This window comes from Lepidochelys kempii, chromosome 3, assembly GCF_965140285.1.
Source record: "Lepidochelys kempii isolate rLepKem1 chromosome 3, rLepKem1.hap1, whole genome shotgun sequence".
NCBI classification, from domain to species: Eukaryota; Metazoa; Chordata; order Testudines; family Cheloniidae; genus Lepidochelys; species Lepidochelys kempii.
This window is the reverse complement of record NC_136382.1, coordinates 48,262,522-48,288,437: the sequence shown is the minus strand read 5'-3', so window position 1 is coordinate 48,288,437 and position 25,916 is coordinate 48,262,522. Positions and strand designations below refer to the sequence as shown.

The following is a 25,916-nucleotide window of genomic DNA, read 5'->3' as shown; positions in this document are numbered from 1 at the left end:
TGGAAGCATAGCAACAAGTGCTGTGAAATTTGCTAACAAAAGTAAGTCTGTGTTTTGTATTTGCAGTGTATATCACTGGACTAGATAGCTTTATTGAGAAGCATGCTGGGGCCAAGATTTGTTTATGTTTAGAGAGCTGAGTTTTTAATATCAACAGTTAATGCCTGACTATGGCTGCAAAGATATGATACTTTACAAACCAAATTTTCCTCAGGATTGAAGAAGCCCATAGTGCTTGTAGGCTGACTGCCCTTCAGTCAAGATGGAATTTTACTGAGGCATCAAAAAATGGACAGCCATGTTCTGCCCTCCTTATTCATATATATTGGACTTAGTTACTACTAGGAGATGCAGAAACTTTTCAGCAATTTACAGCAGCTGTGGTTCTAGCTCACTATCAAAATGTACCCTCTCTGGACTTTGGTTTTATTAGCAAATTAAAAAAACATATCAAAGCATAAAACTCATCTTAAACTTTCTCTCCAGACTTGGGAGTCCCTGATATTGTTCTCTTTCCCATTCCTTCATTTCTTCTTCCCTGGAGAAATGCTCCAGTTTCTCCCCTGTGCTGGGTGAAGCCAACAAGCTCAGTCAGCAAGAGGCAGCAGAAATTACTTCTGTAGTGCTTGAGCTATGGATGGATGTCTGGAGAGGAGCCAGAGTGTTAAAAACTATTACCTTGTTACAAGTCCTGTTTGTTTATTATAAAAGCCTTTTGTCCATTAGAGAACCTTGAAAACTGAAGTAATATTCCTCTGTCTTTTCTTTAGTGTGTACAATGCCAGTTGTTTTCTTTTTTTCCCCCATAGTGTCACTGTCCTAGCCCAGTTATTATTTGTGCTGGTTTCAAGGATAGCTATGATAAATTGTGACAGCAACTTGACCATCTGATAGTACAATAATGTAGTTCTTATGTCTGACTAATATTTTCAACTTTCAATTATCACTCCCTATGTAGTTCTCAAGGAAATACTAGCCACCATGTGCATTAGGAGTGCTTTGTGATTATATATGTAATAGTCACTCTGCCAACTATAGTGTTTCAAAAGGCTTTGTAACTCTGAGTGTCAGGGTGCTTCCCACTCTCTTGCTATTACTTTGAAGCGGCTTGTTCGTGGGAATACTACTTAATGTATTTTTCCCATATATTTTTTCCTTTATTGATTCCCCTACCTGAAAACATATCCACTACTCAGTAGCAACAGAAGGCACCACTTCAGCTTTCTTTAACGTATATTACTTCTGCTGTTCCCAATGTACCAAAAAACTTTCCTAGTACTGTTCCAGATCTTTTATCCAAATTAATTTCAGACCTCTCCCCCCCCCCATTCCATTTGGATAATCCAGATTTTTCTGTAATCGTATGTTTTATCCAGTCTGCCCTTGTGTTCTTATCCAAAATCTGAGTTCACTTGACTTTTTTTTCCACATTCCCAGTAATTCTCAAATGCATCATCAAGGATTTCTGGGAAAGTAAAGAGGAGTTATACATAAAGAATCACATTTTGCAGGTGCTTAGATGCTACTGTTAAGGCCATCTTTATGAGAGTCTGTTTTGTTTGTGTTTGCCTTTTTCTGTCTGCACATTGCTGGGGTTGCAAAATTATCAACATTCACTGAACAATTTAATTGAAACACAGGTCTGTGAAATCACTTGCAGTAAATTAATCTTTTAACAACAGTTATTTTTTGTGTGGCTTAGCCTAACATTTCACTAGCTGATCCTGATTTAAGGAAAAATATAAATGGAACGATTAAGATTGCCTACAATACTGTTAATTGTGACTATCTCAACAGAGATCCTGCTGAGACTGAACTGCCCACTAGGTACTCCTGAGGGAATTCTGCGTCAAAAAATAAAAAAATATGTGCCAAAAATTAAATGTGCACAATATTTTTAAATTCTGTAAAATTCTGCAAATTTTCTTTGTCAGTAAATAAGTGTGGCTCCAGCATGGCAGTGGGGAGCACAGGTACACTGGCTGCATTGAGGTGGGAGATCACCCTGAAGCCCCCACCTCTCCTGGTACAAGGACTCGGCAGTGAGGCTGCATCTGACCCTCACACAGGGCTGACACCTGACCCCAGAAACACCCCAGGGCTCTGCCCCTCTGCACCACGTACACGAGGTGTGGGTGGGCAGGCTCAACCCACAAGGATCCAAGTGTAGAGAGTCTTAGTGTGGGGTGAGAAGTTTCTATGTGGGGCAATCTGGATGCGGGTGGCCCAGTGGGAGATCTGGCTGCACAGGGGCTCATTGTGGGGTTCTGGGTGCAGGGGCAATGGGACTCTGCAGGAGATCCAGGTGAAGGTGGTTGGGGCTCAGCGTGGGGGGGTGTCTGGGTGTGTGTGTGGGGGGGGGGGGGATCTGGTACCTGGGAAGTGGGGCTTGATGGGATGGGGCTCCAGGTGCAGCTGGTTGAGGATCAGTGTGCCCCCTATGCTTCACCTCTGTTTGGAGGAGGCAATCCCCCCCAAAAAACTGCACTCATGGATGCCCTCCACCCCCATAGATTCCCTTTGCTTCCCTGCCATTTTCTGCAGGGAAGAACAGGAATTCTGCATGGTGAAAGGGGGGGGCGGGTTTCCTGTGGGTGCGCAGTCACGCAGAATCCCCCAGGAGTAAAGAACTCCTTAGTGTATTGGTGGGAGATTATAGCAAAGCTTGCATTGCTACCACACATCCTGTATGTGCACTACGGAGAGAGCACTTTAGTTTTGTAATTGAGGGAATCTCCATCCTCAGAGGTTTTTAAGGCCTGGCTTGACAAAGCCCTGGCTGGGATGATTTAGTTGGTGTTGGTCTTGCTTTGAGCATGGGCTTGGACTAGATGACCTCCTGACCTCTTCCAGCCCTAATATTTTATGATTCTATGGCTGACACGATGTTACCATCCTTCAACAGAAATCTCCAGGTAAATATTTTCTGGATTTATGTTGGAAAACCTTTAAAATAGATATGGTTGAAAACAAGGTTGAGTAGAATGATCAAAATAACTTTGACACAGTCTCATCAGAAAAAGTCAGTTATGAAAGGAGATTCTTGGGCCATATGCTGTCTTTGGCAGCAAAAAATTGCATTGGTCAGTGTTGTTGGCAATATTCTCTAATGGCAGTGGAGCATCTGCCAGATTTTGCTCTTTGATATTTGCAGAGAACTTTTTCAGAAATACATGGTGCAATGTTAAACTACTAGTTAGCTCCATAGTTAGCTGGCTTTTCAGCATTTTCTTCATTCAAGATTTCTCATTTTGGATTAAACAGACAGTAATGGTCTCCTGTTAAATTTTTGCTTGAAAGCACAATGATCCTCTTTCAATCTGGAAATAGATTTATTTCAAACATTTTTGTGTTTTTATTGAGAGAATGGATAGTTTGAAAAATTATTCCTTTGTGGATTGTCTTAGACAATATTTATTAAATGTGTGACACATTCATAAAGTTTAGATATACAGGATGTAAAAGGAAGTCTGTTTAAGGCTGTATGCTAATATAGCACAGAGATGTGAACTCCTTGAACAGACTTTGCCTCAACATCAGCCTGGCACCCTGTAACATGGTGAGCTCCATTCATGCCCTCTGATGGTTAGAAGTCATTAACAAAAAGAAAAGGAGTACTTGTGGCACCTTAGAGACTAATCAATTTATTTGAGCATAAGCTTTCGTGAGCTACAGCTCAGTTCATCGGATGCTGTAGCTCACGAAAGCTTATGCTCAAATAAATTGGTTAGTCTCTAAGGTGCTACAAGTACTCCTTTTCTTTTTGCGAATACAGACTAACACGGCTGTTACTCTGAAAGAAGTCATTCACGCTCTCTGGTGAGTGGCATCTCCACATTATATATTTATATCCCCATCACCAACCCCAATACAGCAAAGTATTTACAGTGATTTCTTGTTCTGTCCCATAGGGCCAGAGAGGAACAGAGATATCCCTCCCTTGGGATCTCAACACATACTGGACTCCGCTAACCCACTCTCTCATCCCTTTACTTCCTTCCTGTGATGTCTTTTATAGCCCTCAACTGATGGCTAATTAGTTCCTCTGCTCCCCTAGACTGATCAGTTAGTTAGCTGCATATTCCCCAGTCAGCCTGCTCCAGGGAACTAATTGGTGCCTAAATGATTATAGGGCTGGTTTATTTGTTAGTCTCCAGCAGTCTGTCACACACCCCTTCAATGTTCTCAGTTGTAGCATTGTCTGCTGGAGGAGTCTGGTTGCAAAGTGTTTGTCCATAGTGGAGAAGTATCATTATCTTTGGAGACTTTTTCCACAAGGCGTTTCCTTCCCCAGCCATAAAAGTTTCATGGGGACTTCATGTATTACCTATAAGACTGAGGATGTTAAATGACTAGTAACAGAAGATGAAGAGAGTAGAAAATGATAATTAGAAATAGAATACTTTCTCTGGAAGAAGATATAGTCTCTCCTGTTATTCAGAAGTATAGAGTTTGGCATAGTGAGACATAAATGTGTTTATACTACTGGTTATAAAAAGTGGAAAAATATTTGGTTTGAAATGAGGCTCTTGTTCAAATTAGCTTGGACTTACTTCATTTGAATACATAAGATAGCAATCAACTCCCTTAATTGGGACATACTGCAGAGTTGCATGGAAAAAAACCTAACTGTGTGGTATGATCCAAAACCAAAAATAGGGAATTTGTGATTAAGGAAAAGCTGCACATTGATTTTTCAAGGACCAGAAAACCATGTGTTTTTTTGCAGCTAAATCCATTAAATTTGCCAGATATTATCAAAGGATGGAAGATTCATTTAAATTGGCAGATAACTGGGATAAAATGGTACATTTATTTTAAGTAAAAATACATGAGAATTTAAACTCATGATAATGGAAACCAAGTTGATGGTTCAGTACATAAATCACATAATTTGGTACGTACAAATTTGTTACAAATGTTTTAATTAAGAGAGAATATACAAGCCTACCAAGAATCTCTTTACATGTCTAACATTTTGTTGAAAAACAAAACACTTCCATTAAAAGAATTTAAGCCTTAATATTTTGGTATATTTTATCTTTCCAGTTGTAACATTTTCCTGCTAGTTGACAGGCAGAAAGTACCAAAATACTAATCACAATATTTTTTTAATTAATCCTCAAGAAAATATGGCAACAATAAGACAACTGGCAACTTTCTCAGTAAAGGGCTTAGGCCCTTGACCCTGCAATTGGATTTATGCAGGTTGGACCCAGGCCCGCTGACAGCAATTCCAGGCCCCAGGGCAGAACAGTCAATTAGCCTGACATTTAGACGGTTCTGTGCCTGCACTGGCTGGTGCCCAGCTTGCTGCCGGCTGTGCTGCTGGGTGCGCTCTTCCGGCATGATGAGGGCTTCCACATGCCCGCCCGGCTGCCTTCGCCACTGCCGGTACCACCCTGCGCATGCCAAGGAGACCTGCGGCCCGACCAGGTGATTTAAAAGGGCCTGGGGCTCCCAGCAGTGTTCCCTTTAATTTTTTCCACCCATGTGCAGAATGAATTTTGTTATGTGCACCAATATGGAGGTGATGTGTGACAAAATTCATGTGGTGGAGTGGGGCCAAGGGGTTTGGAGTGTGGGAGGGGGCTCAGGACTGGGGCGGAGGGTTGGGGTGTAGGGGTGTGCGGGCTCTGGCTAGGGGTGCAGGCTCTCGGGTGGGGCCAGGGATGAGGGGCTCAGGGCTGGGGCAGAGGGTTGGATGCAGGGGGTGAGGACTCTGGCTGGGAGTGTGGGCTCTGGGGTGGAGGTGGAGATGAAGGGTTTGGGGTGCAGGAGGGTGCTCCAGGACTCCTCCCAGCAGAGCAGCAACAGCAGCACCTGTGCTGTGTGAGAGAGGTGCCTCTCCCTGCTGCAGCAGCTCCAGGGCTGAGGCTGCAGGACAGGCACCCCTCCCCTGGCGCCAGCAGGTCTGGGTCAGGGCTGGGTTTGGGCCAGGGCACGGGTGCCCCGGCCGTGCCTGGGGCTGGGCCAGGCTGGACCGCCGGCTGAGTCTGGATCTGGGCCGAGCCAAGCCGCACCACCCCTGAGTCCAGGCGCCCTGGCCGTGGCAGGTCCAGGCCGCAGCAGAATTGGGGTCAGGGCAGGGTCACCCTGGCCACAGCAGGTTGGGGGTCGGGCTAGAGTGGGGCTCTCCCCCAGTCACAGCAGGTCCCTGGGCGGGTTACCTGAGGGCCTGCGTGGCGCTAAATAGGCTGCTGCGCGGCCTTGCAGCTTACAGGGAACTTAGGCCCCCGGATCCTTTTAAATTAACCCAGGCCCTGGGCAGCTGCCCCGTTCGCACGTCAGTGAGCCTAGTTGGACCCATGCTCACACTGAGTTCCAGTGAAGCCAGTGGGGCTCCCCACGGTTCCAAGGGGTCCACCTATGTCCATCAGAGTCATATTTCATCAAAGGTTATATATTTCTAGACTACTAATTAGGGATTCTTGCCTAGTCCAGTTTTCACTTAGAGCCAAATACTATTTCCAGTGTAGTCAGTGGCGAAACTCCATTGATTTTAATGAGATCAGGATTTGGCAACTAGTATTCCGAGTGCTCTTTTAACAGTTTGCTGCTGGACCATTAGATAATGTGCTATCTACTACTGTACAACCTCTGTAAATGGTGGATCGCTCATTTAGAAACAATTTGGTATGGTTCAAATATTATTACTTATTATTTATTAATTTTATATATTGTATTAGCTTTTAGAGACCTCAATGAAAGACCCATTGTGCTAAATACCATGCCAACAAGTGAAACCAAGACAATTCCTGCTCCGGAGAGTGAACAGTGTAGGATTATACCAAGATGGAAACAGATGGGAAGGACTGCTACATTTACACAAACTAGTAGTCTCAATCTTTTTAGTCACAGATGGCTGCCAACCTAACTAGTGTCTGTTGACAGTAATTTCTAGGCACCATGGCAAAAATAGGTGGTAAGGATAGATACAGATCCCGAATTCAGCAAAGTTCTTAAACACATGCATAACTTTAAGCACACAAATAATTTGTTGAAGTCAATGACTGCTTACATGGTTAAAGTTACACATGCACTTAAGTCCCTTGCTAGATCAAGGTCGAAGAGAGGATAAGGAAGTGGCTTTACAAATGTTGATGGGGAGTTCTTCCCATGTAAAAAGGATGACCTGGAGGAAAACATGAAGGTACTCATAGGAAAAGCAGACAAGTGGGCAGTAAAGGCTAATGTCTCTGAAAAAGTGAAGGCAGGGGTCAGCCTTGCAAGAAATTTGATAGAAAAGGGATAGCTAAATGTGGAAGGGACGTGACTAAAGAAGACACAAGCTTGTGCTTGATGCAGAGGAAAAGGGGGGAGTGAGTGGAGGGATGCAAAAAGGGGGTAAGATCAAAGTGATGGACCACTTTTTAAAGCTCAATAAGGCTTTGAGATTTTCTGAGTTTAGTTATAGTGGATAGAAATACAGTGCTAAATTTTATTGGGGTAGTGATCATAAAAATGCACTGTTAAATTCAGACAGTAAAAAACCATGTTTTTCTGACCAGAGGAAGAAAAAAGAAAATTAAAATAGAGAGTTGCCTATCTTTTCTCATGTATTACTGACAAAAAAAAAATTGCTTGATTCAGTTAATTGTGCAAAGGACATCCCCAAAGGCCATATTTTCTAGGCCAGTGAATCACAAATTATTCCATAGCATTCATTCTATCACTCCCAGTGGGTGGCAATTTTCCCATTTGTAGTGATTCCAAACATTGTGTTTCCCTTAGTGAAAAATAGCATGATGGGTCTGTTTTATATTAACTTCTGATTAAAGACAGGCATTCATTATAGTTCTAGTTTATACAGCCTTTACAGGAAAGGTTACATTTTTGTTTTGCAAATTGAATTAAACTAGATTTGTCAGCTCACACTTTAAAGTAGTATTAGATCTTTTGATCATTACAGTAAGGTTACTGTGATAGTTTACTTAATGGTATGTCACTCTCTCAAATATAGCTTCCTATTATAAGTGGTTTATTACTCATGTTGTTAAAAAGTAAAATAATTCAGGTTCTGAAGCTTTATGTTGCATATGAAGTATCTGCTTAGGAGTGAATTTCTAACACTTTTCCAAAACTTGGTTTGGCTTTTAACCTAAAAGTTAAAAAGAAAATATAGGATGTCTGAGGCTTTTAAAACACTCTCCTCTGGGAAGTTTCCAGTAATTTTGATTGGCATGAACACAGGTTATGCATGAATAGGGAAATAGTAGAGTGAGAATAGATAAGGAAATAGAGATTAAATTAAATTTTCTAGGCCTTTGGGACTCAGTCCTACAGAAATTAGCCATTCCAGCTGCTGGACCGTGGAAGTTATACCGGAAAATAATTATTGTGGGGAAAGCCCCTTTCTTCACTAGTCATTACATGCCAGATTAGTCATTTCATACTGCTCCTTATGTGCCAATCAATATGTGGTGAATGACTTTGAAGAACTCCACTTAGTTTGCTCAGGGAATCCCTGAGACAGATGAATGTGAGGGGCAGATTCATTTTCAGCTGAATAAATGTCAGTGAGCCAAATAAGAACACTAAGAATCTGATCCTGCTCCCACTGAGGTCAGTGGCAAAAATCTCATTGACTTCAGGGATACAGAATCAATCCTACAGGAGCTATGGCTGATGAAGTTTATTTTCTTACAATCCTTCATTGCTATTGATGTGGAGGTAAAAGCAAAAGAATGGTATAAATGGATCCCTTCAGCCAAAGAAGTTTTTTAAAAGGACCTACGTGGGGCATTAAGGGTTTTTCTAGTGTGTGTGTGTGTGTGTGTGTGTGTGTGTGTGTGTAAGAGATTAAATAATCTGAATGAATACAACCTGGAACAGTATAGTGTGCTTCTTCCTTGCTGAGAATATTTTGGGAGTTTCAGATCCTGTGGCAAGATGTTGAGTGGAGAGGCCCCTACCAAACAGTTCAGAACTCTCCGGTCTGTTTCCCTCCAAAATTCTGTGTGGCAGCGAGGAAGAAGTGTCCTCTGAAAAGGAAGAGAGAAATCAAGAAGCCTGCTCAGAAAAATCTTTTAGAGAGTGAGCTGTACTTCCCTCCAGACATTCCTCTGCTACTTCCACAGAGACATCAGAGTTTTGGGAAGTGGTGAGGAAATTCAATGCATAAATTATTTGTGCTGGCCTCCGCATAAATCTCTTGCATTTTACCCCTTGTCAACCTGCCATGTAATTACAAATGTAAGCAGTGTAGTTGTAGCCAGGTCGGTCCAAGACTACTAGAGAGACAAGGTGGATGAGGTAATATCTTTTATTGGACCAACTTCTGTTGCTGAGAAAGACAAGCTTTTGCTACACAGAGCTGTTCTTTGGGTCTGGGAAAGCTAGCCAGAGTGCCACAGCTAAAGACAGGATGGAACAAACGTTTAACATAAGTTGTTATCACATATTCTAAGGGACCATTCAAGGTGAAGTGGCCTGTAGTCATAGGACAAAAACATGGTCTTAATGAAGACACTGGATTCATGGCTTGTCACAACAATCTGTAACCCATGAACCTCTACTTTTTGTCCTATGACTACAGGGGTGCTAACAATTATTCTCACATATTGGTTTGGGAGAGTCATTTACATTTTCGAAGTGTTATGACAATACTTGTAACTCCCCTATGTGTTAAATGAGTATTCATTTATAGATGGGGGAAACGCAGAGGATATGCAATTTGTCCAAGGCCACACAGCAAATCAGGATCTTAGCCAGGGTTAGGATTTAGGAATTCCTGGGTCCACCTCATTCTCAATCCACAAGACCACACTATCTCTCACAGTCTACAATTTCACAATAGGTATCCTCCCCTTACAAGCATTTGGCCCCATCTACATCATTTTTCAACTACGGTAGTCTGATGAGACACTTTACTAGTATAGCACAACTCATCCCTAAACACTGTCACCATCTTGCTAGCAAGAACGATGTCCAAATGTAGTTGTTGTGAATTTGGTTCCAGCATCAGTGTAAACAGGCGGTCAAGGGCCAACTGCTTAAGTTTGATGCCCTGGCTTTCGTCATAAAGTTGTTCCGCATTGTTGTGCAAGGATGTCAGGTGAGAGTGCGATTGTTAGTCACCTCAGTTGATTACTTCATTCCCATCCCTTGCACATATCTTAGTACTTAATCAATGTCAATATGTGGTATAATATCCAATTTTCTTCTACTTCTGTTTGGCAATTGATACATTTATTTTCACTCTTTTCTTTGAAACATATATTCTGGATGTTACTTTGATTTAATCTCATCAAATAAATTGTAAACTGAAAAAAAAAGCAAATGAGTGATTCTGAAAGTCTTATTGTTTTAGCAATTAGGTGTGAATTTGAATGAGAAACCTTCCCACGAAATGTATTTACACATTAGTCCTGTTCTCAAGGTTTAATGGGTTTTACTTTTTATTTTATATTCCATTCTTTTTGTTCTCAGGGTTAAATTAAATCCACATGCACATCATTTTAACCAAATCAGTGGTTAGAACCTATTATTACTGTCTTCATAAATTTTTGTTCCTCATTAGTGGATAAAGACCCAAATTTTCTTCAGATCCACATAATGCTTTTCTGAATTTTGGAATAAGTTGGTTGTTTGAAGGGGTACCATTGGTATTTTGGTAGCCTCCAAGATTCTTTGTTTGTGCTGGTATATTACCAAAGGGCTGTGTGTTTTGCATCAAAATTAACTCCTTTTGGGAGGAAAAAACAAAACAAACAACAGCAAAATGCCAAGAGCCATTTTAGTAAGCATATATTACTGTACATATGACCCTGGAATAATTAACTCCTGTTCTGACCCTCCTTACGTTACCAACATTTTTTTGTTTATTTGTATATTGTAGTATCTCCCAGAGGACCCAATCAGGATTGTGTCAGCATTGTGTTAGGTGTTGTACAAATACATATGAAGATACTATCCCTTGCCCTGAAGATTGTGTAGATGTGTAGCCAAAAGGAAGTTATTAGCCAACATGAGTTTCTGTACATCTTTCCAATATATATTATCCTGTTTCTGAAAAAATCCTCTGATCAGTAGTCAAGTATATGGAATATATTGTGTTAATAAAGTACAACTATTTAGAATTCATGGACAGGACTAATCTCACCTACATTTATTTAAAACCATGTCTGGTTATGGAACTCTTACAACCCAGATCCAGCAGGTCTAATATGGTTTTGGAATACTGAAATATCTTGACAGAGCAATAGTTTGGAGAGAAGACTTTTATATTACTCAACATGAGTAAAAGGTGGAGGAATCAGGCCTTAATTATCTAGTCAGCTTTCTAGTGTAGCTTTCTGTAATATTGTGTCACTGCTTTCTCCTGTAATTGATACCAAAATTAGAACCTTGATGTCTGTCAAAGCCCACAATGTGTCATTATTAAATATACCATGAAGATAATTCTGTTAGATGGAATCTGTATTAGCTAAAATTAAACTAAATATAAATATATTGTAAATATAGTGTAAACCATAGAACAATTACAATTCTAAAGTTTGTTGGCCTATCCCCTGTTCACATGTTGATGTTACACTGGTGTAATTCCACTGATTACTATGGAGTTATTCCTGATCTACATTAGTGAAGGGGAGATCAGAATCATGCTCATAGTGTGGAGCAGAATGCACTATCCTGATGCTGTGTTAGGCATTTCATGAAACCTGGATTTCCTTTGCTCTATCACTTCACCCTAGGCTTCCCATCATTATTTTGGTTTCCAGTGACGACAATATAATGCTAAGGGAAGAGCTTAATATTCTGAGAATCAGTAGGTCTTCATTAGTAACAATTTAAGAACTTATGTCAATGTGTTTTGACTGGAAGTGGTTTTACCTGTGTGTGTCTGTTATGTCCATGACATCTCTCTACTTAGTTCCATTGCAGCATATTATGGTAATATTGGACAAAATAATGAAGTCAGTGAGCCAAATGCACAATGGACTTACTCTGAATTTATGTTGGTGTAACTGAGAACAGGATTTGGTCCACTAAGGCTGCATAAGGTGTAACTGAGAGCAGAATTAGGCTGATTACACATGTGAGAGTTTTGTTTCTGGGATGGATTTGAGTAGTCCTTCATTCATTATAACACTCTGTGCTAACTACATGTAAAAAAAAATGCAGTCAAGTTGACCATCTTTAGTCACTGATATTGGCCCTCCTTAAAGCCAGTGGAAACCCAACAGTCATGTCTGAGGGCAGAAACTGGGACACAAAAAACAATCATCTCCAGTGTCCCTCAGAATCTGATCGCTACAAGCGAGACAGGAATGTAAAATTTGCTATGCTGGATTGGATGATTTATCCATCATATTTGGTGCCTTTTTTCTCTGACAGTAGTCAGTAGCTCATGCTTTGTTGAAAGGTGAAATGAACCTAGATAACTGTGAAGTATTTATCTCTCTGGCAAATCTTTTAAATCCTGAAGCATGAGGTTACATTTACTCTGTTTTTAGCAAGCATAACTACAAATGATAGAATTGGAAAAGAAAATATTTTGCATGAAATTTCAATTTTTGTTTCCACAAAGTGCTAGCCATGTAAACATGTCATGATAGATTTAAAATCAGCTAGTTTATTTAAAACTGTGATCATGCCAAAGCTGGCCTGTACATTCTATAATAGGAAATTTCCTTCTCTGCATCGTCAGCATTTTCACTCCCCCATTCCACATTGGTGGGGCAAAGGTGGGGACATGACCCTGCCCACCTGCACATTTGCAAATACTGGCAGGAAAGTAGAGGGGAAGGCACTGAATTCTCTGTTTCATTCTATATCCTCCAGAAGCTTTAGCTTTCATGTTTCCAGGTTGTATCTTATTTCCTGGCTATGTTTCTAACCCAAATTAAAAGAGAAATGTTTACGTTTTTTTGAAATAGCCATTTTATATATTTAAAACTTCTTGTTTTTTTCTCTTAGGGAATTCCTGGAATCCCTGGAAGTCATGGAATAAAAGGACAAAAGGTATTCATAATAGTTTAAGATACAATTAAAATCAGTGCAAATTTAGGGTGGGTCCCAGAGCCCAGGCTGTAGCCCAAGCCTGAATGTCTACACTGCAAGTTTATTGCTCTTGGCTAAGCCACACAATCTCAAGTCAGCTGACACAGGCCAGCCGCAGGTATTTTATTGCCATGTAGACATACACTCAGAGACAGAAAGGACTGGATGTTATGCTGGGTGTTACAGATTGCATGGCCCCTTCAGTCTCCAAGATATTACCCTGACCTGGGCCTTAGAGATGTTTTTCAGACTCCAGGTTTGGTTGATCTGAAATAAGAGCCTTATAAACTGGGTTAAGCTTCCCCTGACCTGACCTGACTCCAAAGGGTAAGGGAGAAAGCCTATCTGCCTCCTAGACCAATAACAAGGAATTCTGCTTGCCAGGTTTGGTTTGGAGGCCTTCCTAAAGGGGATATATTTTTTCTTAGTTTGGTTTTGGCCTTCCCTGTCTTGGATCCTGTACAGGGACTCATGCTTCTAAATCTTTTATGCACATTGCAAATCTTTTGGTCTATTTTTTGCATTCTGTGATTAGAGCAATCAGTATGGGATGTAAAAGGCTAACATACAATTAATTGGATCTCCTAACACTTTGAAATCAATCCTGGTGAAACTAATCTGTAGAATTAGGGGTTTGTAACCAAATTACTTTTTTATACCAATATTATATTTATGTGAGATGTTTTCAATTATAGGGTGAAATTGGACCTTCAGGGCAACCAGGAGCAAAAGGATCACCAGGGGCCGCTGTATGTTTTTTCATGTAATTTTCTAGGTTATTTAAAAAGAAAAATCGAATTCTGTTATGTGTAAGTCTAATGTCCTGCTTTGACTGCCATCATTAGCAAGGTTTGACGCTGGACATTCAGCACTGCAACACAGACCTCTACCACTATAGCTAAAGCATGAACTAGAATAATTGGTAGCAAGTTGTTTTCTGCTGTGGAGTGGCCACTAGAAGATGCTGCATAATACAGTGAAACAATGGGTTACATCAGCATGATTGGCTCCATGTTACAGACAGCATAAGTTGTTACCCGCACAAAATTCTCTGTTACTTGCACACTGTAGGGGCATGCACCCTTACCGTGTTCCTAGGGTTCAGGCGTAACCCTGTTAATTTAGGCATCTAACTTTACCCCTCTGTGGGCTCCGGGCTCTACTCCTCTGGGGTCCAGGTAAACACCCATTCCCACTGGAGTCAGGGCTTAATCTTTTGTGCGTTTATGGGGTCTTTTACTAGTGAGAGAGCCTTACACAGTAATACCCTACTTAACTTCTATTTATTAATAAAACAGAATGCACATGCTACATATACAATGCTCACCACTCTCAATAAGATGGATGAACTTTTCTTGATGGTCACTCAGGATCAGGTCATCTGGGGGACTCCAGTTTCTGTACAGCGTCATTGGCAGAGTGTTGTGGTCTGGCAGTTCTGATCTTGGGGCTCTGTCCTGGAGCTGGTTCCCAAAGAACTTCTCTTTGGACCCTAGTTTATATAGTGAAACTTGAATCCTGCTTAGCTGTACCTTAATCATTTTACTAAAATTTTACTAACCAATCCTAACATATTGTAACAAAATTCTCTAACCAATTATACCCCCCTACCTTAATGAATGTACACCTAGCAAAATTAATTATGTAACAGACCGAAACAATCAAAGAACCAGACAGAGATCATACAGACAGACAATAGGGAAGTGGGGATCATAAAGATAAACCCGCAACTATTAATAAGTAGTTTCTTGCCAGGCAGAATGCTATCAATCTAAGTTTTCTTTAACCATCTGAAGATCTGTTTCTTTATCTGGTGATGGTGGGTGCTATAAGGACAGGATCCAGGGCCGGCTCTGGGCACCAGCAAAACAAGCAGGTGCTGGGGGGGCACATTGCTAGGGGCAGCGTTCTGGTGCCGGCCCAGCCGAATGCGCCGCCGCCACTTGGCTTCTCCCTCCTCCCTCCCAGGCTTGCCGCGAGCTTTCGTTACTTCCTGCACTCCTGTTACTTGCCCCTCTTACTTCCTGCGCTCCCCCCCACCACCCTCGCTTCCCTCCGCTCCGCCTGCTCCCCTGAACGCGCTGCCTCGCCCTCGCCTGAGAGGGAGGGGGGAGAAGAGGAGCGGCGGCGTGTTCAGGGGAGCAGGCAGAGTGGAGGTGAGCTAGGGCAGGGGATTGCGGGGTGGGGGGGCGGGAGCCGCAGAAAGCAATGTGGGGGGTGGAAATGCAGCACACCCAGAGAAGGAGGCAGGGCCGGGGATTTGGGGAAGGGGCGGAGTTGGGGCGGCGCGGGGGGCATGGAAAAAAAAGCCAAAATATTTCTTGCTTTGGGCAGCAAAAATCCTAGAGCTGGCCCTGACAAGATTGCCTTCTTAACAGCTTGATATTACATTGTTTTAATGTAATTTAGATGGCATGTGAGGATGAGACTTTCTGCTTCTTAGCTAATGGCTGCTGCTCTCCTAATGTGGCTGCAAACAAAGGCCTTAGGCCTTACAATGTGGCTACAGGAAAAGACCTTTCCTTACAAAGTGGGAGTGTGCTAATAAAATTAGCACATACAAAATTGGGAGGTATTGCCAATATGGAGGAGGACCAGAATATCATACAAGAAGATCTGGGTTACCTTGAAAACTGGAGTAAGACAAATGGGATGAAATGTAATAGTGGAAAGTGCATGGTCATGCACTTAGGGACTACCAACAATAATTTTTGGTATAAGCTGGGGATGTATCAGTTGGAAGTGATAGAGGAGGAGAAAGACCTGGTGTATTGGTCAATCACAAGACAACAATTAGCCACCAATATGATATGGCTGTGAAAAAGGCTAATGCAATGCTAGGATGCATCAGATGAGGTATTTACAGTAGATATACAAAGTGTTATATTATCATTTTAGAAGGCACTAGTGAGACCTTATCTCGAATACTGTGCGCACTTCTAGTTGTCTGTGTTTAAGAAAGATGAATTCAAACTGGAACAGGTGTCGTGAAGGGCCATTAGGATGATCAGAAGAATGGAAAACATATCTTACAAGAGGAGACACAAGGAGCTTGACTTTAGCCTAACAAAGTGAAGGCAGAGGGGAGATGTGATTACTTTCTATAAATATGTAAGAGGGATAAACACCATGAGGGAGAGGAGTTATTTCAGTCAAGGGCCAGTCTTGGCACAAGAAAAAATGAATATAAACTGACCGTTAACAAGTCTAGGCTTGAAATTAGACAAAGATTTCTAAACATCAGAGGAGTGAAGTTCTGAAACAGCCTTCTAAGGGGAGCAGTGGGTGCAAAAAACCTAATTTGTTTTAAGACTGAGCTTAAACCTCACTTGATAAGTTTGTGGAGGGGATGGTATGATGAGATTGCCTACAGTGGTATGTGGTCCATCTGCGACTGCTAATAGCAAATATCTGCAATGGCTGGAGATGGAACACTAGATGGGGAGGGCTCTGAGTTACTACAGTGAATTCTTTCCCAGGTGTCTGGCTGGTTGGTCTCGCCTGCATGCTCAGGATCACCATATTTGGGGTCAGGAAGAAATTTTTCCTCAGGTCAGATTGGCAGAGACCCTGAGGGGTTTTTGCCTTCCCCTGCAGCATGGGGCATAGATCACTTTCTGATCTACACTAGATCCTCTAGACTAGTGGATTCTTTGTAACCTGAAGTCTTTAAATAATGATGTGAGGAGTTCAGTAACTCAGTCAGAGGTTATGGGTCTATCACAGGAGTGGGTGGGTGAGGTTTTGTGGGCTGCAAAGTGCAGGAGGTCAGACAAGATTATCAGGATGGTCTCTTCTGGCCTTAAAGTCTGTGAGTCTATAACTGAGTACTTAGGTTTGTCAGTGTTTTGCTGAGAGACCGTGGAGATGAAGTAGCTGAGCGCTGCATCTGCCGCCTCAGAAATCTGGGTTCTGTTCCCAATTTATATAATCTCTCAGGGTATTTTGATGGGTGACAACAGAAGGAGGTTCATCCATTTTGTCTGTCCTGACTGGAGGTTCTTTATATGTGGCACACCTAAATAGGTAGTGAGCAAGACACTAATGCGAAATGACAATTTTCTGGAGCTCATAGCTCAGCCAGTTCTGCATCTCTCTGATCCTGGGAGAATTTCTCAGCCGGTGTCAGGTTCTTGCTGCAGATAAGAGTGCTAGGAATTTTTATAATGGAAAATGTTAGACAACCTAGGACCCTCTACCTCTTCCCCTATAAGTACATTATAGGATCCTTAGGCAGGCACCTAGCTTTATTTTATATGACAGGCAGTGTGGCCTCTTTGATAGAGCATTGGACTAGGTTTCAGGAGACCTGCTTTCTATTTTTGACTCTGCCATTGGCCTGCTGGGTGACCTTGGTCAAGTCATTTCCCTGCTCTGTGGCTCAGTTTCCATCTGTGAAACGGGGTAATGGTATTGATATCCTTTGTAAAATGAGCTATGGATGAAAAGTGTTATGTAAGAGCTAGGTATTATTTATTATCACCTAGTGACTTTATTTGACTACAAGGTTAGGCAGCAATTGAGCAGGAGTTTTGTGAATGCCGGTGATGCCTAAATATGGGATGTAGGCTCTTAAGTAATGTAGGTGTGTCTGAAAAAATTGCCCAATGTATTTATTCTCACAACACCCTTGAGAGGTAGTGAAATATTATTATCCTAATCGATAAATAGTCTCTGTCCCTGTTTCCTAACAGCCTTGCACCAGGTCACATAGAAACTCTGTGGCAGAGGAGAAACTTGAACCTCTATCTTCCATGTCCAGGCTAGTTGCCTAACCACTGGCTCAACCTCTTAGCCTCTGTTATATCCGTATAAAATGCATATAGGCAAGACTCTTATTCAAGAAATATCTACATCTTTTTTATGTAAACCCTAATAGTATTTCCTTACATTTAATGCTATGTAACCCATTTATCGGAGATTTTTAAAATCATGCACTAATCCTATTAGTGACTCCTACAAATGGTTCCTTTTTCCAGAGTATATGGAAATAATTTTTAACAGATGGTAGCTTTCACTAATGGAAATCTGAGTTTACTGCAAGAGATAAAAATGTTGCTTCTTTCGTTTTTAGTGGAAACAAGCCTGAGTACTTTGGAGAATTCTTTCTCTTTGAATTAAAGCTTTGATTTGTTTTATGGCTTTTGTTCATTTAACTTATTTTCTATAAGACTCTGGCAATTGAGATCAGATGGTCTTACTAAATATAAATTCCCAGATCTGTGGATGCTTCCTTCTTATACATGTGAGCATCATAAATACTGCTTTTAAATGGTTTTTAACTGGAAATAGAAACATTTCAATTTTTTAATAAAAATAACTTGGGTTTCTAGGCCTATTTTTATTCTGAAATGTATTGGCTTTTTATGCAGGAGTTTCCTTTACTTGTCTTAGGCAATGATTAAGTTAGATCAGAACTATAGAAGTCAAGAATTTAATGTGAAAGCAGCTGCCATGGTTCCATCCTAGCCAATACTGAACTTTTTAATGGTTACAGATTCGTATTTGTAGAATCAGCCCAAACTTCAGTTTTCGGTCCCACATGTCGGAATGCCTCAAGCAAACTGTCCATTTTTGTGCTTGGGATTTCTTGATTAAAATATGTCATCGGTTAAAATGAATATTTGAGATTCTGTTCTGTGCCTCTCGGAAGTTCTGCACAGAAATTCACAGGCCAGGAGGTAGGAAGGATAAGGGAGATTTAAGCCACCTTTGTGCCCTACCTATTCAGTACATGCAATCCCACCACTAGAGCTTGTAAGGGGCCCTGTGTGCACAACACCTGCACTGGAGGAATTCACCTATGGCCATCTAAGGAACTTTTACAGCCCTTGTGCATTGTGGTGGGAAGAAGAGTATCTCCCAAAGAATATCCAATTATTTCTTGTCAGATGTTTAGAGGAAAGAAATGTTATCTGAGTAGGAACAGAGTGGTTCTCAGGAATTCAAAGCAGAATTTCACTTTACCTTTCTACTATGTTCTTAGTACAAGCATAATCTACTTCAAGGCAGTACCTGCATACTCTCCTTCCCACCTGTGTCTCTAATATTCTTTTATTGCCCATTAGTAGAAATAGAACATTTCCACTTCTCTTTCTTTCTGAGATGAGGTGACCAAAATTGAACAATTGTTCAAGGGGGGAAGGCTTTATCAACCATTTTAATAGAGGTACGTATTTGTGTGATTCCTCATTTACTTGTTATTGTTATTGGGATGTGAAGGAGCTGTGCTACACTGGGTTCCCTTATGTTTGTATATACACTCAGTCTACTTGGTTTGTGTTCTTGGTTTCTGAGTTTGCATCACTTTGTTCCATTTTTGAGTTTCTGGATGGGTTCCTTTGTAGTCACCTTGTCACAGCTTCTAGGTCTGCAGAATTGAGGAGTTTTATTTTTATAGTAACTCACCTACCATACTTTGTTCATATTTTCTTTGGAACACATAGATGAATGCCATCTGGTCCTGGTTATCTGCTGGAATATAATTTCCTGAGGTGTTCAATCAATTTGATTTATCATATCTCCTATCACCTGATTGAAAAATAAGTCCTTGATGCATGGAAGATTTGAATGTTTTGAGTAACATAGGGAAATTCAACCAAAAAAATAGAGTGGACTTTTCCTTGTATTAGTCACACTAAATATGTTTGTTCCAGAGGGGGAAAAACAGATGGAAGCCTGTTGATAGTTTATACTTAATACACTGGGGAAACTATTCAGTAACAAGTTCTTCTTAAGTAACAATTATGCCAATTACACTGCCAACATCAACAATTTATTAATTTATCTGCCACTTAAATATAGTCAGCCCTGGAAAAATAGGGGAGTAACATTAAAATTTTAGGACATAGTCTCCTCTTTTAATTTTATATGCCATAATCTTTGGATTTGTTCAGTTAAACTTTCCCCACGTTGCATCAGAAAATTGTTTTATTTGCAGAATATCAGTTCTATGTAAGATCATGTTCTTGTAATTTTTGTGCATGACATAGGTAAAATATGGTTTCCTGATTTAAATCACAAGACTGGAAATCAGGACACCTGGGATTTATTTCTCTCTAGGCTGCAGACTTTCTCTGTGACCTTGAATAACCTCACTTCAACCTTGCTATCTCTAAAGCAGTGTATAGATAGATATAGATATATATTTTAAAGAATCCTACCACATTACATTGCATACACAATTTCCAGACTAAGTGGATGAGAAAGAAAATGAACCATTTTCAGTCTGAGGAGCTCAAAGTGCTTCAGCAACGTTAACAAATTAACCCTCTGAATAGCCCTGTGATATAGGCAAGTATTATATATCACAGGACTGATCAGAGGATTAATTTATTAATGTTGGTAAAGCACTTAAGCTCCTCAAATTGAAAGTGCTACATACATTAGAGACCACTATCAAGTCAGTAATGATTAGTCACTACTGTGCAGTGACCACACCATAACTCCTAGTCTAACTATGGGGAAAATGTAATATTTCAGTTAAAAATCTGTGGGACCTGTTGATAAATATTGAATTCCTCATGGTGACCACTTTAAGCATGAAGTATTGTTGCTATAAATTATGCAGAAATTAGTTTAAATATCACATGTAAGTCCATTCTGCATAGGTTTCTAAATCTTGCCACAAGTCTAATTTGCCTTTAATTGATAACAGTGACAGCTTAGTTTTACATTTTACTGAAGATGCATTACAATGTTTGACTTAAAGGTAGCACTATCATATTTAAATTGCAGGGATGTAGACTGGAATACTACATATGATCTTGGGCTCATACATAACGCTAATGCTGCAGCGAAGCACTAGCAGAAGGGGTGCCATATGACAACTGCTGTCCTTCAGACTAAACTAAAATGCTCTCTGTTTATCTCTAGTAAATCACGAAATGAAAGTTTTAAACCCCATGGAATTTTAGAAAAAGAATAGAGGTAGTTTCATTGCTCAATATCCTCTGAATAAAAATAGGTTCTAATGTTCAGTATTGTATGGAAGCGATTGCTTCCACATATATGAAGAAGATAGTCATTTGAATTACAGACCATCCACAATGTTCTTATAAACAGAAAATTTTTGTCTGAATGTTCCTGGAAATAAGAGTAACAAAAAGAGGCATTGGAAAGACTGGATAAGAATAGGAATAAGATTTCATGAGTATGAAAAGATATTTTCCAACTATTTGATGATTTCTGTGTATTGATATGCTTAGATGACAAAAAGTATCTCATTAAGGAGACTTTCCTTTATTAACTCTTATTTCCAAGTATATATATATATATAATATTATTTTTATTGATACCTGAAGTTCTGGAGTCAAAATGAAAGTAAGAAGTTGTGAGAAAAACATATATTAACACTTGACGTGAAAAGTACTGTAAATGGGAATTCCCTCTTGGAAAACATGATTTAAAAATAAGATTTATCTTTTCCAAAATACATTTGGGAATAACTTTATATAGAAAAAAGAGAAGCCCAGGCAGGGGCTTAGCAACTATTAGTTTTTAGGTTTCATTTGGAACAAATGCAGTTGTGGATTTCATTATTCACGCATTTCTGTCACTGGAATCTGGCAAAAGAGAGGGGCATTATTTTATAGGCTCTACTTGAGCCTGTGTGCTGAAAGTGTTGTATTTTAAAATGATTGAAGTTGTTGTTAGTGAATGCTCCAATCCTGAAGTCTGCCAGTGGTTATATGGCCCACTGATTAACTTTTCCCTCCCCAAATCCCCCAGTTAATGGGAGAGGAGGGAAGCACATTTACAGTGGCAATTGGGGAAGGCCACATCCTGTTTTCTCATGATCAGGAAGTGGAAGGAACACCCTTCAATCCCAGTTCTGTTTGGGTTTTTAAAAACTTGTACTGCAGGCTGAGCAAAATCTTCCACCTCATCATCTGCAGTTGTGCAGGGGACTGGACTAGATGACCTCTTGAGGTCCCTTCCAGTCCTATGATTCCTCCACTCACTGGACAATTAAGCCTTATATAGAATGTTCAGACAATGCTAAAAATCAGACCACAGGAAGTAGGCTGCTGATTTGATGAGGTGTTCTCCCATGAGCAAATTAGAATTTATCATCAGAATTCTTTTTTTATTGAGACTTCCATGGCAGACTCACCTTTCCCCTGAACAGGTTATTCCACATCCTAGAAGGCCCCGGGTGTATTGTGTTTGGATCAGGACTTTAGTGAGTTCTAAAAGATAACATTCTCTATCTCTGTATTGTGTCGTAATCATATGGTGAGTTCATCTTAGGGTATGTAAGGACCTAGCTGAAGCAATCTTGGAACCATCAGCAATTATTTTCAAGAATTCTTGGAGGATTGGTGAGGACCCAGAGGACGGGAGAAGGGCAAACATAGTACTTTTCTTTAAAAGGGGGAACAAAGAGGAGCCAGGGAATTTTTACCTAACTTTGATAGCTGGAAAGATACTGGAACAAACTATTAAACAACTTGTAAGCACCTACAGAATAATAGACTGATAAAGAATAGCCAGCATGGATTTGTCAAGAACAGATCAGACCAGACCAACCTAATTTCCTTATTTAACAGGGTTGCTAGCCTCATGGCTGTTGGGGAAGAAGTAGATGTGATATATATCTTGATTTTAGAAAGGCTTTTGATACAGTCCCACATGATATTCTCAGAAGCAAATTAGGAAAATGTGGGCTAGATGAAATTACTATAAGATGGGCACACACATGAAAATCCACACTCAACGTGTAATTATAAATGGTTTTCTGACTAACTTGGAGGATGTAGCTAGTGCGGTCTGATACAATTAAATATTTCCATTAATGACTTGTATAAGGGAATGGAGATCATGCTAATAAAATTTGCAGATGACACCAACCTGTGAGAAGTTGCAAGCACTGTGGAAGATTAGAATTCAAGAGCACCTTGAAAAACAAGATAATTGGTCTAAAACCAACAAGATGAAATTCAATAAGGACTACACTTAAGAAGGAAAAATCAAATGCAGAACTATAAAATAGGGAATAACTGGCTAGACAGTAGCTCTGCAGAAGAGGATCTGTGGGTTATAGTGTATCTCAAATTGAATATGAGCCAGCAGTGTGATGCATTTCCTGAAAAGGCTAACCTATTTCTGAGTATATTAACAAGAGTGTATTATTTAAGGGAGGTAATTGCTACACTCTGCTCCATACTGATGGGGCCTCACCTAGAGTATTGTGTCCAGTTTTGACTGCTGCACTTTAAGATGGGAACAAATTGGAGAGAGTCCAGAGAACAACAAAAATGATAAAACCTTACCTATGAGGATAGACATGTTTAGTCTTCAGAATAAGAGTGAGGGTGGCGGACCTGATAAGACTTCAGATATGTTAAGACAGCGATCTATTATTTTCCACGTCCACCGAAAGTAGGACAAGAAGTAATGGGTTTGATCTGCAGCAAGGGAGATATTAGATTGTCCTGCTACCTAACTAAAAAGGATAATGATAAATCAATAAGGATAGTTTAGTACTGGAATTGTTACCAAGGGAGGTTGTGAAATCCCCATCATTAGAGATTTTTATGAACAGGTTAAACAAACACTTGCCCAGGATGGTCTAGGTATACTTGGTTCTGCCTCAGCATAGAGGGATGGATTAGATAACCTCTTGAGGTCCCTTCCAGCTGTATTTATTTACGATTCTATGATAAATGTAATAAGCAATAAAACTGGGCCAGCTGTCTCTCCCTTAGCTAATTTTAGAAATGTCATTTTTTCTTTTTAAATAAATAGGGAGTGATGGGTCCTGAGGGATCATCTGGCCGACCTGGAACACCTGGGCCCAAGGTAAGGTTATTTACTCTATTTTACTTTGAATGGGAGAAATGATGCCAAGAGTATTCATTGCCCTATGGATCATTATAACAAAGTTATAGTACTCTGTGTCATGTGCTTGTTTATTTTAATATAAAAACACTGAAAATATAACTATAATTTCCTATATATAACTTGTATGTGATAGTCCAATTTCTAAGCACAAGAAAGTCTTGGTAAGATGTAGCAACCATTGCCTAACATGTTATGAGGAATTGGAACTTCTTCAGAAACAGTTTGGGGTACTTTGTTTGAGCCTTGGAATCTTGAAAAATGTTCCTCAGTACTAGTGGCAAAATAATACTTAGTATAAACCAGGACTTTCTGCCTGTTTTCTGTTTATTTATATTTTAATTGTGTTAAAGTGATGTGCTGCTCTTTCCATCTAACATTGAGCCAAATTTATTTCAGATGTAACTTTACTGATTGCATTAGAGTTATAGCAGGAGTGAATTTGACCCATGTACTTATGTAACTAAAATGGTTGCTATATAAATCCAGATTTGACTGTTAGGATTACCTTCAGATTTAACATGAGTGAAGTTTTGGCTGAGTAAGCACTATATGATATGGCCCTCAAAACTTTTAGAAGTTGAGTCTTAAATCTTCTAGTCTTTGTGTCTCTATCCATATACACATGCTTTCGGTTGTATAAATCATGCTTAGAAGTATATAAATGTTATTTTAAGTCTTATGTTGCAGGTGGATTTTCAAAAGTGTTCAAAATTGGCTTGACTCTGCTCCCATTGACTTCCATGGGAGTACAGTTAGGCCAAGAATGAGCACAACCAAAAATAAATACATTTAATTTTAAAATGTGATAGAAGTTGCTGTTCTGAGAAAACAGTTGCATTAGTCTCTTATGCTCTATATATGGAGCTGGATCCTGCAGTGCTTCAACAGGAAAAAAACTTTTATTGATATTATGCACAGCCAAGATTGGGTTAATCTGTAACTCCTCTTTAATTTTAACTAAGATCTGAGAAGCTGAAAATGTGAGTTGTTCTATAGGACCAAAATATTTTTGACTCAGAGAAGTCCTGGGATTTGCAAGGCCCTTTGCTAAGTAATATGTGTGGGAACATATTTGCATATATCGGCTTGATCATCGTATATTTGGTGAGGGAAGGTTTGCTGCTGGGGAAGGGAAGGTCAGTCATTGCCACTTGGGGATAGAGGCAGTCATAAGTCTTTTGGCATCCGGGAGGGGTTTTCAGTGCACTTGTCACTGTGGGAGGGTTTAAACCTCAAGGACATTAAATGAATTGGGGGTTTTAAGGTGGGCCAGCGGGCAGGAGGGGTTACAAGTGCATGTTTAAAGTAGGAGTACTGATCATTTAGAATCCCCCAAGCTTTGGAGGGCTGGATTGTCACTGTCACACATGTACGTGCCCTTTTGTGATAGAAAGTTTTCAAACAGGATCTCTTTATATTTGATATTCTCAACCACACAGTTGCGTTGTTTTATTAATAGGGCTATAAGGGTGAACCTGGAATACAAGGGAAACCAGGATCATCAGGAGTCAAGGTAAATATGGTTTACCTTCATCTGGAAATATTCCAGTCAAGGACATTATGATTACAATGTTCCATGATTTTCTTGTTGGTTATAAGGTAGTTTTGTTTCAAAATGGAAACAATAATTAACAAATTTACTCCAGATTGGATTTAATGGGTGATTTATTGGACCAGATCCTGGAGTGAAATCAGTGAATCTATGCCATTTTACAGCATCTTACTGTCTGGCCTGTTGTTACATTGAATCTGCACAGATAGTTTGTTCTGATCTGTACTATGGAACTTTACATACAGGCATATATGTAGTGTAAATTGTTTCTTGCTACTTGTGTGTACCAAAGATGTAGATAATACATTATCAGTATTTGCTGGTGCTTGCTCATATTTTTAGCTGAAGAATCCAAAAAGTTAGCAAATAACAATGCAGATACTAATCAGTGACCTAATGGTACCAAATTATGATGTCCGAGGGAAGATCCAAAATACCTGATCTGACTGGAAAGCAGAACTCCAGAGTGGCCTAATTTATCTCTTGGTCTAAGGATAACTTTGTGATCTTTGTG

The 25,916-nt window shown here is 40.1% G+C and overlaps 1 protein-coding gene across 1 annotated transcript in view; it reads left to right on the top strand.

Moving 5' to 3' along the window:
• COL21A1 (collagen type XXI alpha 1 chain) overlaps positions 1-25,916 on the top strand; it is a 193,969-nt gene that overhangs the window by 136,612 nt on the left and 31,441 nt on the right. Inside the window, exons 18-21 of the mRNA XM_073336269.2 lie at positions 12,922-12,966; positions 13,701-13,754; positions 23,755-23,808; positions 25,310-25,363. Of these exons, the coding sequence (XP_073192370.2) occupies positions 12,922-12,966; positions 13,701-13,754; positions 23,755-23,808; positions 25,310-25,363 (207 nt within the window). The remainder of the gene's footprint in view (positions 1-12,921; positions 12,967-13,700; positions 13,755-23,754; positions 23,809-25,309; positions 25,364-25,916) is intronic.